This window comes from Schistocerca nitens, chromosome 1, assembly GCF_023898315.1.
Source record: "Schistocerca nitens isolate TAMUIC-IGC-003100 chromosome 1, iqSchNite1.1, whole genome shotgun sequence".
NCBI classification, from domain to species: domain Eukaryota; kingdom Metazoa; phylum Arthropoda; class Insecta; order Orthoptera; family Acrididae; genus Schistocerca; species Schistocerca nitens.
This window is the reverse complement of record NC_064614.1, coordinates 749,315,058-749,331,222: the sequence shown is the minus strand read 5'-3', so window position 1 is coordinate 749,331,222 and position 16,165 is coordinate 749,315,058. Positions and strand designations below refer to the sequence as shown.

General features: G+C 36.8%; 1 protein-coding gene across 3 annotated transcripts; it reads left to right on the top strand.

The window, feature by feature from the left end:
- Positions 1-3,768: 3,768 nt before the first annotated feature.
- On the top strand, positions 3,769-10,657 carry LOC126260587 (uncharacterized). 3 transcript variants are annotated; one of them, XM_049957926.1, is made up of 2 exons: positions 3,769-3,823; positions 3,902-10,657. In XM_049957926.1, the coding sequence occupies exon 2, from the start codon at positions 4,776-4,778 to the stop codon at positions 6,327-6,329; it is 1,554 nt and encodes a 517-aa protein (XP_049813883.1). In that variant the 5' UTR covers positions 3,769-3,823; positions 3,902-4,775; the 3' UTR covers positions 6,330-10,657. The 3 variants fall into 3 exon arrangements, with proteins under 3 accessions (XP_049813883.1, XP_049813897.1, XP_049813889.1); XM_049957940.1 differs by having other exon boundaries at positions 3,776-3,823; positions 3,918-10,657; XM_049957932.1 differs by having other exon boundaries at positions 3,779-3,823; positions 3,898-10,657.
- Positions 10,658-16,165: the final 5,508 nt, after the last annotated feature.

The following is a 16,165-nucleotide window of genomic DNA, read 5'->3' as shown; positions in this document are numbered from 1 at the left end:
AGTACTCTGCGCGCTGCCCTGTCCTCATCGCAGCCTACGTGATTTAATAATACTGATTATGTCAGAGCTTGAATAGAGTTCGTGAACCTCTTCGTTATGCAGTTTTCGCCACTCTCCGCTAATGTCATCCCTTTTTGCTCCGAAAATTCTCCTCAAATTTTTGTTTTCAAATACTCGAAACGGCTTTTCAATTTGCACAGTCAGAGACCAAGTTTCACACCCATACAGCATAACTGGTAGAATAATAGTTTTGTATATTCTAATCTTTAAATTCCTAGACAATATCCGCGATGAAAGTAATCTATTCAGTGAGAAATAGCACGCATTTCCCGCCCGTAATCTCTTCTTCAGTTCGGATTCAATCTCATTTCTCGAAGTGATGTCCACGCCTAGACACTTTAATGTGTTCACTTTTTCAAACTGCATGTCTACCTACATCTTCACTAGCCTTGATTAACGCATTCGCATTTGCTGTTACAGATTCTTTCCTATCGCTAATGATGTTTAGATCATCTGCATAACCTAATATCTTAATATTTCCATTTAACTCCACACACTCTGAATTATCTGCTGCCATTCGTACAATATATTCTAGGACTAAATTAAAAAGTAGCGGAGACAGGGCATCTCTCTGCTTAAGTCCGTTCTTTATTACAAATTCTTCTGACTCCAATTTCCCCACGCGTACTCTACCTTTTGTGTTTTTCAAACTCGCTTCTACAAGTCTAACATACTTCTTTGGTATGGATTTTAATAATAAAAGTAATTGTGAAACACGAACTGGATGTCTTCTAGGGACCAGGTAATACATAACAACAATAGGCTAAAAAATAAATAAAAAATTGCAATCACGAGCCTGTCCAATTTTCGAGCTTTCTCTTGTCCCGTGGTCTGGTGACGTATACGGGCCTTGCTGCTGTAATTCATTCTAGAGATAAAAATTACAGTCAATTTGTTACTATAAATTCCGTTAGTTCGGTATTTAACTCTCCGTTAATTGTCTTGATTGGTTCGTCTGAATATTGATGTCTCTTTTTTAACTGATTAAAATACGGCAACGTTTTTATCTTTTATTCTAATAAGCGAACAGGGATTGAATTCCTCATTTGCAACCAACTGCGTATACCGCCTCTCGTAAACAAATAAAATATTATACCGAGTTCAGTCAAGTAACATCTTTGGGTGACAACATTTTCGTCTTTGTTGCTACCTTCACTTGAAAATAAGCATAAATGTTTATATATCCATACATACTGGTACTGTACGAGAACTCGTATTCTAAATTTGTTCTACGGTCGCAGGTTCGAATCCTGCCTCGGGCATGGATGTGTGTGATGTCCTTAGGTTAGTTAGGTTTAATTAGTTCTAAGTTCTAGGCGACTGATGACCTCCGAAGTTAAGTCGCATAGTGCTCAGAGCCATTTTTTTCTAAATTTGTTCACACACAAAAGGACTTTGTGCAATGCCGGCCAGTGTGGCCGAGCGGTTCTCGGCGCTACAGTCTGGAACCGCGCGACCGCTACGGTCGCAGGTTCGAATCCTGCCTCGGGCGTGGATGTGTGTGATGTGTTTAGGTTAGTTAGGTTTAAGTAGTTCTAAGTTCTAGGGGACTTATGACCTCCGATGTTAAGTCCCATAGTGCTCAGAGCCATTTGAACTTTGTGCAGTGGTAGGATTTTCTCCAGTGTTTAACGAAATTGTCAAATTTTAGGAATGGTCATAGTTCGCTGTTTCTTACGTATACTTTACGCTCGCGCCGCGCGATTCAAATGTCACGTTATTGTTCGAACAGGCTCGATAATCTATCGAAAGCTGCGGCGTATCTGGATATCTCGAGCCCGTCCAAACGCGAGTATCGTTTGCACGGTCCTAGTTGACACTATGCTCTCTCTGGAATACCTCATTCTGCACTTCTTGTCGCTCACCAATAATCTTTTAATCGTGTTCGCCGCCGGCCTACTGCAGGGTACAGCACGTGCGTGCCACGACTGTTGTGTTATCACCTTTTCTGCCGTGTTGGAAATATAATTTCATCTGTAGATCAAATGGCTCTGAGCACTATGGGACTTAACTTCTGAGGTCATCAGTCCGCTAGAACTTAGAACTACTTAAACCTAACTAACCTAAACACATCACACACATCCATGCCCGAGGCAGGATTCGATCCTGCGACCGTAGCGGTCGCGCGGTTCCACACTGTATTATTTCAGGATTGCTAGTTCTGCATGGTTCGCAGGAGAGCTTCTGTAAAGTTTCGAAGGTAGGAGACGAGATACTGGCAGAAGTAAAGCTGTGAGTACCGGGCGTGAGTCGTGCTTCGGTAGCTCAGATGGTAGAGCACTTGCCAGCGAAAGGTAAAGGTCCCGAGTTCGAGTCTCGGTCGGGCACACAGATTTAATCTGCCAGGAAGTTTCATATCAGCGCACACTCCGCTGCAGAATGAAAATCTCATTCTGGAAACATCCCCCAGGCTGTGGCTAAGCCATGTCTCCGCAATATCCTTTCTTTCAGGAGTGCTAGTTCTGCATGGTTCGCAGGAGAGCTTCTGGAAAGTTTGGAAGGTAGGAGACGAGATACTGGCAGAAGTAAAGCTGTGAGTACCGGGCGTGAGTCGTGCTTCGGTAGCTCAGATGGTAGAGCACTTGCCCGCGAAAGGCAAAGGTCCGGAGTTCGAGTCTCGGTCGGGCACACAGATTTAATCTGCCAGGAAGTTTCATATCAGCGCACACTCCGCTGCAGAGTGAAAATCTCATTCTGGAAACATCCCCCAGGCTGTGGCTAAGCCATGTCTCCGCAATATCCTTTCTTTCAGGAGTGCTAGTTCTGCATGGTTCGCAGGAGAGCTTCTGGAAAGTTTGGAAGGTAGGAGACGAGATACTGGCAGAAGTAAAGCTGTGAGTACCGGGCGTGAGTCGTGCTTCGGTAGCTCAGATGGTAGAGCACTTGCCCGCGAAAGGCAAAGGTCCCGAGTTCGAGTCTCGGTCGGGCACACAGTTTTAATCTGCCAGGAAGTTTCAGCTTCTTCTTTATTCCCTCCTCCAAGGGCTGGCTATATAATAAAGAGGTGAGTATTTTTAAGCAGCTTGTTGACCCTATTGTCAACCTTTTGCATACGCTAAACATTTCGTTAGGCAGCAGACTGATACCACTTATCGATTAATTATGAGTTGCTGGTTGTAACTAAGACCACCAGCTCGGTGACCTATGAATAACCTTTTCAAAGTGCGTTTCTCCATGGAGTTAACAAATCATTACTTTTATTGACTTATGTAGATAACTCTTTGCTTGTGGTAAACATTTCGTCACCAACAGACCAGTATTGCATATCGTTTATTTAGCAGATACTGGGTGTAATTAAGACTACTAGCTCGCTGAGCTATGGATAACCCTTTGATTGTGGTAAAATTTCATCAGCCACCAATCTGACGTCACAATTCAAGCTGTTGACCTGATGGATAATCTGTAAACATTTCGTTTGCCAACTGGCTGGTATCACATAGATTAATTAGCTGGCTTTCAGTTATAATTAAGACTGCTAGATTGTTGACCTATGGATAACCCTCTGCATGGGGTACAAATTTCATCAGCCAGCAGGCTGATGTCACATTTCAGCATGTTGACCTGATGGATAACCTTTTAGTTTTGTAGAAGCTGCAAAGCATTACATCTTCTAACCTTCTGGATAACCTTTTAAGTTAAAAAAGTGTAACTTTAGAGATATCCTGGTGGAGTGTGTATATAAGCTCATTCACAGATCAGAGAAGTTAGAGTTCTACAAGTCATTAGCTGTGTTATTGATCTTGCTGCAAAGACCTACAAAAATGTGAGTATATGTTATTGCTTTATGCATAGTTAAGCATTAACATAAAGATGAAATAATTTATATTATATCTTAAGATAGGAATCCTTCATTGCAGAACCTTAATGCTCTTGGCAGTGGGGCTAGCATACAGAAGGCAACAACGAGGTTGTCAACATTACCTATAAATGAGAAGTTCATAATACTACGGGCAAAAAGGGTTACTACACCATTTGGTCCAGCGGTGCTTGTGGAATTAGAAAGCACAAAAGCCTTTCTTCCTACTCGGTTTTCTAAGATGAGCGAGGAAGATTTGGAGTACCTCAACAGTGGAAAAGTTCATTTAATATATACTGGAAGAGTTGAGGAAAATAATATGGACACAGTTAGTTTTTGTGTAGACTAAGAAGAGTGTTTATAGTGTGTTTTATAGAGTGTTTTATAGTGTGACTAATTACTTTGCGTTTAGAAAGAAGAAAAATGTCTTTAGAATTTAATAAAGTATGTGCACATGGGAATGTGAAGGTTGTAGATATTAAAAGTTTTGTGAATGATGGGTGTGACAGAAAGCTTAAAGATGAGGATACACTCAACTTCACATTTACATTACACAGTGTCAGTGACAATGTTTTAGAATATAAAAGGCTTCTAGAAGAAGTAATTTTGAAAGCAATAAATGACATGTTCTGTAAAGGTGAGCATTACTTAGCTTATCTGAGATACAGCAAACTCCAATGTACTTATGAGACTGAACTTTTCGTATTCAATCCAAATGAACTTGCAGTACACTACTTCAAAGAATTGTTATATATGTTACAGACATCTTCGATATCAGATTCTGTGTTCTGTAGACATGACCATTGTGAAGCAGAGTATCATTTGAAAACAGATTTCTCAAACAGAGAAATCAAGTGTGTATATTCAAATTGCAAGCAATTACTTATCGGTACAGATAGACTGTACAAACTGTGGGGGCATGGCTACTAGTGCTCTACCGCAAAAGCGAAGAAGTGAGGAAGCAGATGTAGAATTAGAATGGACTGATAAACAATCAGCATTCCGAAAACTTATTTGTACTGGTGAAATATATAATCACAACATTCAAGACCCTCAACTTTTTTTGGAAAGGTGTTTTCCATTGTTTAAGACAAATGTTGAAACAAAACATCAGGCTTTGAAAATCAGTTGTTTTCTTTTGTACATATTCCTCTCACCAATATCTGCTGAGGAAAAGGAAATTTATATTTCTTCTAAAAATAAAGAGTTTTTTATTTCTGATGGTATATATGCATGGTACACAGAACATGTTGTGGAGGCAATCACGAAAAAATTTGATTCATTTCAAGAGAGAGATTCAGGTTTAGCATTAAAGGAAATTGTAAAGCTTTGTGTAAATCCTAATGTAAATAAAGGCTTTCGAGTTGGGAGGAATCATGAATTGCCTGATGTAATTAGAGACAAGAGAGCGGTAGTTAGCATACATAGTAGTGATAATGAATGTTGTAAATGGGCAGTGTTATGTGCTTTGTATCCAGTGAAACAGAGTAGATATAAGTTGTCTAATTATAAAAAATTTGAAAATGAACTTAATTTTACTGGAATTCCGTTTCCAATTGAGTTTAAATATCTTACTCAATTCGAGAGGCAGCATCCAGGTATATCAGTTAATGTCTATGGAATTCAGTATGATAATGGTGATTGGATGGTTGCAAGGAAAAATATTACTCAAAATAAAGAGTTTAAATTTGTACCTATACATATAAGCAAACAAAGATATAATAGGCATCCAAATTTATTAGTATTTCAAACTGATTTTTCTAATATTTATCACTTCTACTTCATAACCAATCTATCTCGTTTGATGAGATCTTCACTAACAAGCCATAAACAATCGATTCACTTCTGTGAAAGATGTTTGTGTTTCTTTTATACTGAGGATAAACTGAAGGTGCATTTCGAAGATTGTATTAAATTTCGGGCTTTGAGAACAGTAATGCCAAGTAAAGAAACTAAAACTATACAATTTGAAAACTACTGCAATAACGAAAAGTTACCATTTGTTATTTATGGTGATATTGAATGTATGTTGCAACCTTTTACAACATTTCCTCAAAGTAGTGAGAGATCTCATTCAGAACCTGTTCATGTTCATATGCCATACAGTGTTGCAATGTATGTACATTGTACTCATGATGAAAAATATTCCAATTTTTACTTCTATAGAGGGTTAGATTGTATGAAGTGGTTTACTGATAATCTAAATGCAATTTCGGATAATATGTTACAGTACTTTAAGAATAAAAAGCAATTACAGATGAATGATCAGGACAAAGAATTCTTTGAAAACGCTAAAACATGCCATATATGTAAAAAACACTTCCTTACAACTGATGTAAGAGTCAAGGATCATTGTCATTTTACTGGAAAATTTCGTGGAGCAGCACATCAATCTTGTAATTTAAATTATAAGCCTAGTATGATAGTACCAGTAATATTCCATAACTTAACTATGATGCTCACTTTCTTATAAAAGATTTATGTGAATGCAAGGTATCTGATGAGGGGAAGGAAATTTCAAAAAAGAATGAAAGTCGTGTCACCTTAATACCTACAATACTGAGAAATACAAGGCATTTACAAAATATGTGATAAAAGTAATAGCTGATAGATCATTTGGCTTCATTAAATACCGATTTATAGACTCTCTAAATTTTTTAGTTTGTTCATTAGAAAAATGTGTCTCATATATGGATAAATGCCGTTTACAATTAACAAGAAAATACTTTAATGATGAAAATCAGTTCATTTTAGTATGTCAGAAAGGTATCTTCCCATATGAGTATATCACTGATGAAATGAAATTGCAAGAAGCAAAACTACCTCAGAGAGAACATTTCCAAAGTCTTCTAACTGGTGAAACTGTATCAGACTTAGAGTATAAACGTCCATGTGATGTATGGACTCTTTTTAAATGTAAAACTATTGGAGATTATTTAGATATATACTTAAAATCTGATGTTCTATTGCTAGCTGATGTATTTGAAAATTTCAGAAAATTATGTCTTGCTACATATAAATTAGATCCTGCTCATTATGTAACATCACCAGGTTTAGCTTGGGATGCTCTTCTTAAATCTACTAATGTAAAATTGGAGTGAATTACAGATGTAACCCAATTACAATTTGTTGAAAGAGGAATCAGAGGAGGTATTGTTCATTGCTCACACAGACATGCTGTAGCTAATAACAAGTATATGAAGAGTTATGACTCTTCTAAGGAAGAATCATTCATTGGATATTTTGATGTAAATAATATGTATGGGTGGGCAATGATGCAATACTTACCTGTTGGTAATTGTAAGTGGTTAACAACAGATGAGTTACAAACATTCAATGTAATGAATGTATTGGATGAAGCTGGTGTTGGATACATATTAGAAGTTGATCTGAAGTATCCCAAAAAATGTCATGACCAACATCAGGATTTTCCTTTGTGCCCCGAGAAAATGAAATCTCCTAAAAGTAATAGTAAAGCCCCACCTAGATTAATGTGTACACTTTATGATAAAACGAAATATGTTTTACATTACAGAAATCTTAAACAAAGCCTCTCTTCAGGTCTTGAATTAGAAAAGATTCACAGAATTCTATCATTTTCTCAGAAGGCATGGATGAAACCATATATTGAAATCAACACAAGAAAAAGGATTCAAGCTAAAAACGATTCTGAAAAAAACTTTTTTAAGTTAATGAATAATAGTACCTTTGGTAAGACTATGCAAAATGTAAGAAAAATGCGAGATGTTCGATTGGTAACCTCATGGAATGGTAAGTATGGTGCAGCAGCATATATTGCCCAACCAAATTTTAAGAAGAGGGTTATTTTCGATGAATCTGTAGTTGCTATAGAAATGGCAAAAACATCAGTAGTTTTTGATAAACTGATTGCGGTAGGAATGACAATCCTTGACATTTCTAAAATATGTATGTTTAACTTCCATTATAATTATATGTTGAAAAAGTATCCTCTACAAAAAGTGAAAATGTGTTATACTGATACTGACAGCTTTGTATATCTTATATCTACAAGTGATTTGTATACTGATATCAGACTAAGTTCATTTTCAAATTTTTTATAATTAGACAACTTATATTTATTCTGTTTCACTGGATACAAAGCACATAACACTGCCCATTTACAACATTCATTATCACTACTATGTATGCTAACTACCGCTCTCTTGTCTCTAATTACATCAGGCAATTCATGATTCCTCCCAACTCGAAAGCCTTTATTTACATTAGGATTTACACAAAGCTTTACAATTTCCTTTAATGCTAAACCTGAATCTCTCTCTTGAAATGAATCAAATTTTTTCGTGATTGCCTCCACAACATGTTCTGTGTACCATGCATATATACCATCAGAAATAAAGAACTCTTTATTTTTAGACGAAATATAAATTTCCTTTTCCTCAGCAGATATTGGTGAGAGGAATATGCACAAAAGAGAACAACTGATTTTCAAAGCCTGATGTTTTGTTTCAACATTTGTCTTAAACAATGGAAAACACCTTTCCAAAAAAAGTTGAGGGTCTTGAATGTTGTGATTATATATTTCACCAGTACAAATAAGTTTTCGGAATGCTGATTGTTTATCAGTCCATTCTAATTCTACATCTGCTTCCTCACTTCTTCGCTTTTGCGGTAGAGCACTAGTAGCCATGCCCCCACAGTTTGTACAGTCTATCTGTACCGATAAGTAATTGCTTGCAATTTGAATATACACACTTGATTTCTCTGTTTGAGAAATCTGTTTTCAAATGATACTCTGCTTCACAATGGTCATGTCTACAGAACACAGAATCTGATATCGAAGATGTCTGTAACATATATAACAATTCTTTGAAGTAGTGTACTGCAAGTTCATTTGGATTGAATACGAAAAGTTCAGTCTCATAAGTACATTGGAGTTTGCTGTATCTCAGATAAGCTAAGTAATGCTCACCTTTACAGAACATGTCATTTATTGCTTTCAAAATTACTTCTTCTAGAAGCCTTTTATATTCTAAAACATTGTCACTGACACTGTGTAATGTAAATGTGAAGTTGAGTGTATCCTCATCTTTAAGCTTTCTGTCACACCCATCATTCACAAAACTTTTAATATCTACAACCTTCACATTCCCATGTGCACATACTTTATTAAATTCTAAAGACATTTTTCTTCTTTCTAAACGCAAAGTAATTAGTCACACTATAAAACACTCTATAAAACACACTATAAACACTCTTCTTAGTCTACACAAAAACTAACTGTGTCCATATTATTTTCCTCAACTCTTCCAGTATATATTAAATGAACTTTTCCACTGTTGAGGTACTCCAAATCTTCCTCGCTCATCTTAGAAAACCGAGTAGGAAGAAAGACTTTTGTGCTTTCTAATTCCACAAGCACCGCTGGACCAAATGGTGTAGTAACCCTTTTTGCCCGTAGTATTATGAACTTCTCATTTATAGGTAATGTTGACAACCTCGTTGTTGCCTTCTGTATGCTAGCCCCACTGCCAAGAGCATTAAGGTTCTGCAATGAAGGATTCCTATCTTAAGATATAATATAAATTATTTCATCTTTATGTTAATGCTTAACTATGCTTAAAGCAATAACATATACTCACATTTTTGTAGGTCTTTGCAGCAAGATCAATAACACAGCTAATGACTTGTAGAACTCTAACTTCTCTGATCTGTGAATGAGCTTATATACACACTCCACCAGGATATCTCTAAAGTTACACTTTTTTAACTTAAAAGGTTATCCAGAAGGTTAGAAGATGTAATGCTTTGCAGCTTCTACAAAACTAAAAGGTTATCCATCAGGTCAACATGCTGAAATGTGACATCAGCCTGCTGGCTGATGAAATTTGTACCCCATGCAGAGGGTTATCCATAGGTCAACAATCTAGCAGTCTTAATTATAACTGAAAGCCAGCTAATTAATCTATGTGATACCAGCCAGTTGGCAAACGAAATGTTTACAGATTATCCATCAGGTCAACAGCTTGAATTGTGACGTCAGATTGGTGGCTGATGAAATTTTACCACAATCAAAGGGTTATCCATAGCTCAGCGAGCTAGTAGTCTTAATTACACCCAGTATCTGCTAAATAAACGATATGCAATACTGGTCTGTTGGTGACGAAATGTTTACCACAAGCAAAGAGTTATCTACATAAGTCAATAAAAGTAATGATTTGTTAACTCCATGGAGAAACGCACTTTGAAAAGGTTATTCATAGGTCACCGAGCTGGTGGTCTTAGTTACAACCAGCAACTCATAATTAATCGATAAGTGGTATCAGTCTGCTGCCTAACGAAATGTTTAGCGTATGCAAAAGGTTGACAATAGGGTCAACAAGCTGCTTAAAAATACTCACCTCTTTATTATATAGCCAGCCCTTGGAGGAGGGAATAAAGAAGAAGCTGAAACTTCCTGGCAGATTAAAACTGTGTGCCCGACCGAGACTCGAACTCGGGACATTTGCCTTTCGCGGGCAAGTGCTCTACCATCTGAGCTACTGAAGCACGACTCACGCCCGGTACTCACAGCTTTACTTCTGCCAGTATCTCGTCTCCTACCTTCCAAACTTTACAGAAGCTCTCCTGCGAACCTTTTTTCTAAATGCTTTAAAATTCCTGATGTGTTGTGTGATGGTGTGCATCTGTGGTATAACTATTAGGAACTTGAAGAAGCAGTTGTTCGTTTGGTATATCTTTAAAACATAACTGTAATTTTATATAATTCTTTAAAAATAACTGTAATTTTATATAATAAAATTACATTTTATGTTACTGTAATCCAACTGTTATGTTTTCTATCAAAACCTAACCATTTCACAAATGCCTTATTTCCTTTCCTGTACAATACTTTCTCTGCTAGAAAAGTATTGGGGTATATTGTTTTCTGTAATTCATGACTATAAAACGCACCAGCAATATTATTTAGTTCAAAATCTTGCAGAGTGTATGTCCTAGGATTTGTTTCTTGGACTCCAATTATCTTAAATATTTCTGTAGACCAATTTGGTGTGTATCCTTTATCAAAAATGGCTTTGTTTTTACTGATTCTTACAAACTCTCCTACTTTAAATTTCTGCTTTGATTTGTCAATGGTACGTATTTTATTATATCTACATCTACATCTACATCCATACTCAGCAAGCCACCTGACGGTGTGTGGCGGAGGGTGGATAAAAGGTGATTATCATTAACATCGCAGGGTTTCATCTTAATTGTGGAATGCTTTGTTCTATTATATTTATCAATTAAATGTGGTAGAATGTTAATCCACCTGTAAGAGCCTGTAGCTGTAAATTCTTTAAACATTAGTCCTTTTAATGTTCTGTTGAAACGTTCAACAACTGAAGCCTTCAGATTGGAATAAGATGAATAATGATGAATGTTAAGTCGCATCATTAACATTTTAAATTTTGAAGTATAGAATTCTTTCCCAAAATCTGTTTGTAAAAATGCAGGTACTCTCTCACTATGTTTGTACAATTTCTTAATAGCTTTTGTAACTTCATCTCCAGACTTGGTCTTTAAAGCAACTGCCCAAGGATATTTCGAGTACACATCAATCAGTGTTAGTATATACTTGTAACCTGAATTGTATTTAGAATATGCACTCATTTCCACTAAATCAGCTTAATGCAAGTCATCAAGTCCTTTGGTAATAACTGCCCGCCTAGGATACACTTTTCGAGCACTACGATGGAGCTCATTAGCAATGGTACGTTGTGTCATATTGAGTTGTGTAATCAGAGAAAAGTGATGTCATTTACACATGTTTGATGTTCTTTATACATGCAGAATATATGAAAAAATTCAATGTAACTTCATTGTGTGTGTGTGTGTGTGTGTATGTGTGTGTGTGTGTGTGTGTGTGTGTGTGTGTGTGTGTGTGTGTGTGTGTGTGTGTAAAAACCTTGTTCTGTAACACATGGGGTGAGGTAGTCGCAACGCTTAGAGGAGGGGACAACAGGAAAAATCTGTCAATGATATCACAAGGAGCTAAAGACATAATATTACGTAAGGTCAGTGCCATCAAGTACATCACCATGACATCATCATGACTTAACAAAATATAGCTATGCAGGTTGTGGCACTGTCAACGATATCGCAGTGAGCTAAAGACGTCATATTATGTAAGGTCAGTATCAAAACATGTGTAAATAAGGTCAACAAGTATGTCATCATAACATCATAAAAATATTACACTATCATGATGTCATTATGATGTAAATCATCATTACGTCATTATGACGTCATAATTACGTCATTATGACGTCATAGATAGGTTATGACTTCAAAAAAATTCAAATGGCTCTGAGCACTATGGGACTCAACTGCTGAGGTCATAAGTCCCCTAGAACTTAGAACTACTTAAACCTAACTAACCTAAAGACAACACACACATCCATGCCTGAGGCAGGATTCGAACCTGCGACCGTAGCGGTCGCGCGGTTCCAGACTGTAGCGCCAGAACCGCTCGGAGGTTATGACTGTGACGTCATAATTACATCATTGTGATGTCATCATTACGTCATTGTTACGTCATCATTACGTCATTGTGACGTCAGAGATAGGCTGTGACATCGCTGGTGCTTGAAGCCCCATTGCCCCACTACTAGAAAATCTTATTTTACCCGATGTTATATCATCCGATCAAGAGGAAAAAGTGGAAGATGATGTGAAACCGGGTATTCTCACTTCACCTGATGAGACATTAGTATCATCGATATTAAGGCAAATTCCTCCTAAAGAACGTGATGAAGTGTATGGTATGAGATATGACCTCCATAATGTGTGGATGATAGGGAATGAATAAGCGGTAATTGATGGAGCGGATATAATCATTAATGATGTAACATACAATGGTTCAAAAGGATTATATAATCTACTTCTTAGAAAAAAACCTTTAGCTAGAAGCTATACAAAATCTGATCTTCTTACGTATGCAAAAATTTTAAAAGCTACCAATGCCCATAAGAAAGGTTATTCTGCTCATAAACCAGTTAATATTAATAACAGTATAAAATATAAAACAATCATACGATGCATTCTTCATTTAAATCAGTCTGATGTAAGCGAAGTTCGAAAATCATCTCGAGCGAATTTACTAAAAGCACATCGTCAGCTCAGTGAGGAAACTTTGGAAAGTGAACCTAGTATTCATAGTGGTAAAGGAATTACTGTAGATGAGAAAGAAACAGAAGGTAATGATCCAGAAGTAAAACAGTGGAAGACACATAGCAGCAATTTACCTCCTGATTATGTGTACTGGGATGACCCAAATGAACTTGTTGAACGCCTTTTCTTTTTGCATGGGTCAAAAGCACCAGGTAATTGCTCACAAGACAATGAGATTATTTTTATTGAAGAAGAATTACGGGAAGCTGGAATAATTATGTAAGAATTGGTTATCTAATCATAAGAATATACAAAATGCAAACAGAAGGTAATGATCCAGAAGTAAAACAGTGGAAGACACATAGCAGCAATTTACCTCCTGATTATGTGTACTGGGATGACCCAAATGAACTTGTTGAACGCCTTTTCTTTTTGCATGGGTCAAAAGCAGCAGGTAGTTGCTCACAAGACAATGAGATTATTTTTATTGAAGAAGAATTACGGGAAGCTGGAATAATTATGTAAGAATTGGTTATCTAATCATAAGAATATATAAAATGCAAACAACAAGTTAGTAACCACATAACATGTGCACTAAGAATTGTAAGCAAGCTACACAATTTACCCTACATTTGCTGAGTATCTAAAGACTTTTGAGAATGGTAACTGGCCCATCGACTTTTTGAAGCCTGAAGACCTAGCAGAGATGGGCTTCTATAGACCAAATCACAACAGTAACCATGATACTGTAAAATGTATGTATTATAACATTGAAGAGAGTAACTGGCAATTTGATAACATACCTTTTCTGAGACATATATGTCCTACATCATACCATCTTGCTGGTATCAACACATGTTGTCCTTATTGTACAGTTAAAAAACTCTCTTTGATGCATACAGCACAACCAGCATGGCCTCAGTATTGCTGTCAACAAGTACGTCAACAGTCCTTCCATGATTGGCCCTCATATATCCCAGTAAAGGCTGAAGAATTGGCTGAAGCAGGTTTCTTCTACTCTGGTACTGCTGATCACACGAGCTGTTTCTACTGTGGTGGGACACTGCATGATTGCGTTGATGGTGATGATCCATGGAGGGAACACTATCGCTGGTTCCCTCGTTGCATGTATTTATGCTTGAAAAATAAAACTGATCTGTCAGATGATGAAGTAGATTTAAGTAAAAGTGTAAAATAAATTAATAACATTTTGTAACAATTTTTTTTCTTACATTAAATGATATCTGAATAAACATATAGGCTTGTTTTTATTGCATACCTTGTGTGTGTGTGTGTGTGTGTGTGTGTGTGTGTAAAAACCTTGTTCTGTAACACATGGGGTGAGGTAGTCGCAACGCTTAGAGGAGGGGACAACAGGAAAAAACTGTCAATGATATCACAAGGAGCTAAAGACGTAATATTACGTAAGGTCAGTGCCATCGAGTACATCACCATGACATCATCATGACTTAACAAAATATAGCTATGTAGGTTGTGGCACTGTCAACGATATCGCAGTGAGCTAAAGACGTCATATTATATAAGGTCAGTATCAAAACATGTGGAAATAAGGTCAACGCTGTTGGCAAAAGTCCACCAAGTATATCATAACTTCATAAAAAAATGATGTCACAGTGAGCTAAAGACATTATATTATGTAAGGTCAGTATCAAAACATGTGGAAATAAGGTCAACGCTGTTGGCAAAAGTCCACCAAGTATGTCATCATAACTTCATAAAAATATTACACTATCATGATGTAATTCATCATTACGTCATCATGACGTCATAATTACGTCATTATGACGTCATAGATAGGTTGTGACTGTGACGTCATAATTACATCATTGTGACATCATCATTACGTCATTGTTACATCATCATTACGTCATTGTGACATCAGGCTGTGACGTCGCTGGTGCTTGAAACCCCATTGCCCCACTACTTCAAGTATACTGTAATCTGATTTGTTGGGTTGGGTTGTTTGGGGGAGGAGACCAGAGGGCGAGGTCATCGGTCTCATCGGATTGGGGAAGGACGGGGAAGGAAGTCGGCCGTGCCCTTTCAAGGGAACCATCCCGGCATTTGCCTGGAGCGATTTAGGGAAATCACGGAAAACCTAAATCAGGATGGCCGGACGCGGGATTGAACCGTCATCCTCACGAATGCGACTCTAGTGTGCTAGCCTCTGCGCCACCCCGTTCAGTAATTTGACTTGTGTTACTGCTAACTGAAATTGGAGGGTTGTGTTTTCGGAATTTGTGAGGTGAATAGCAACAGTGATCGTCATTGTTTCTTCGGAAGAAGACGATGGATTTCAGTTAAAGAACTAACCACCTGAGACTTTTTCTCAACGCAAGGAAATTATGCTGTCTGGGAAAAACAAGCAGTATTTTGATTGTACGCATGTAAAATTTGTTCCTTAGAAGGCAAAGGTTATCTCGATGTGTTTTTTTTTTTCTTCTTTTTTTTTTAATGAAGAGCTCTTTGTTGGTCAAGGACGTGTTGTTTGAACGTCCATCATTACTGCTGGGAGTACAACTTTGGACTGAACAATCATTTTTAAATATGGTATCAGTGACTTAATGTATTAACAAACAGATCAAGTCCATTAATTCAATGTTACAATAAACCAATTAGAGATGTAAAATTTTTTATTGTAAAACAGATTAAAAAGCCGCAATTCCTGAAATATTTTTTAGCTTTTGTATTGAATAAAACTTTTTTGCACCAGATAAATTTTGTTTCTTATTCTCCCAGATCGAAAACAGATTTTGGCATGGTCCCTATTCAACCCGAAGACCAAGAAGAAGAAAAAAAATAATAAGCTTTACACTGCTGTTTTACACACACATCTCTGTGGGCTGAATAGAAGCTCCATTTTTTTTTGTCTTATAGAATCATAAGCTTGGTCCCAAATGTAATTAGAAGTTTAGTATTAGATATTATTAGATACAAGACCTATAATTCTATATAATCTTGATTTTTATATTTCCTTTTAAAATTATTAAGTTTTCATTTTGAACTTGTAAATATTTCCATTCAGCCGATTTTACGGTATCCTTTAAGGAATTCAGTTTCATTTAAAATTCAATTTAGGAATTCTGTACTGGGGCAAAATACAGTATTACGTCAGTCCATTAGTGATACATGCTCACGCAGTTGAGGTCAGCC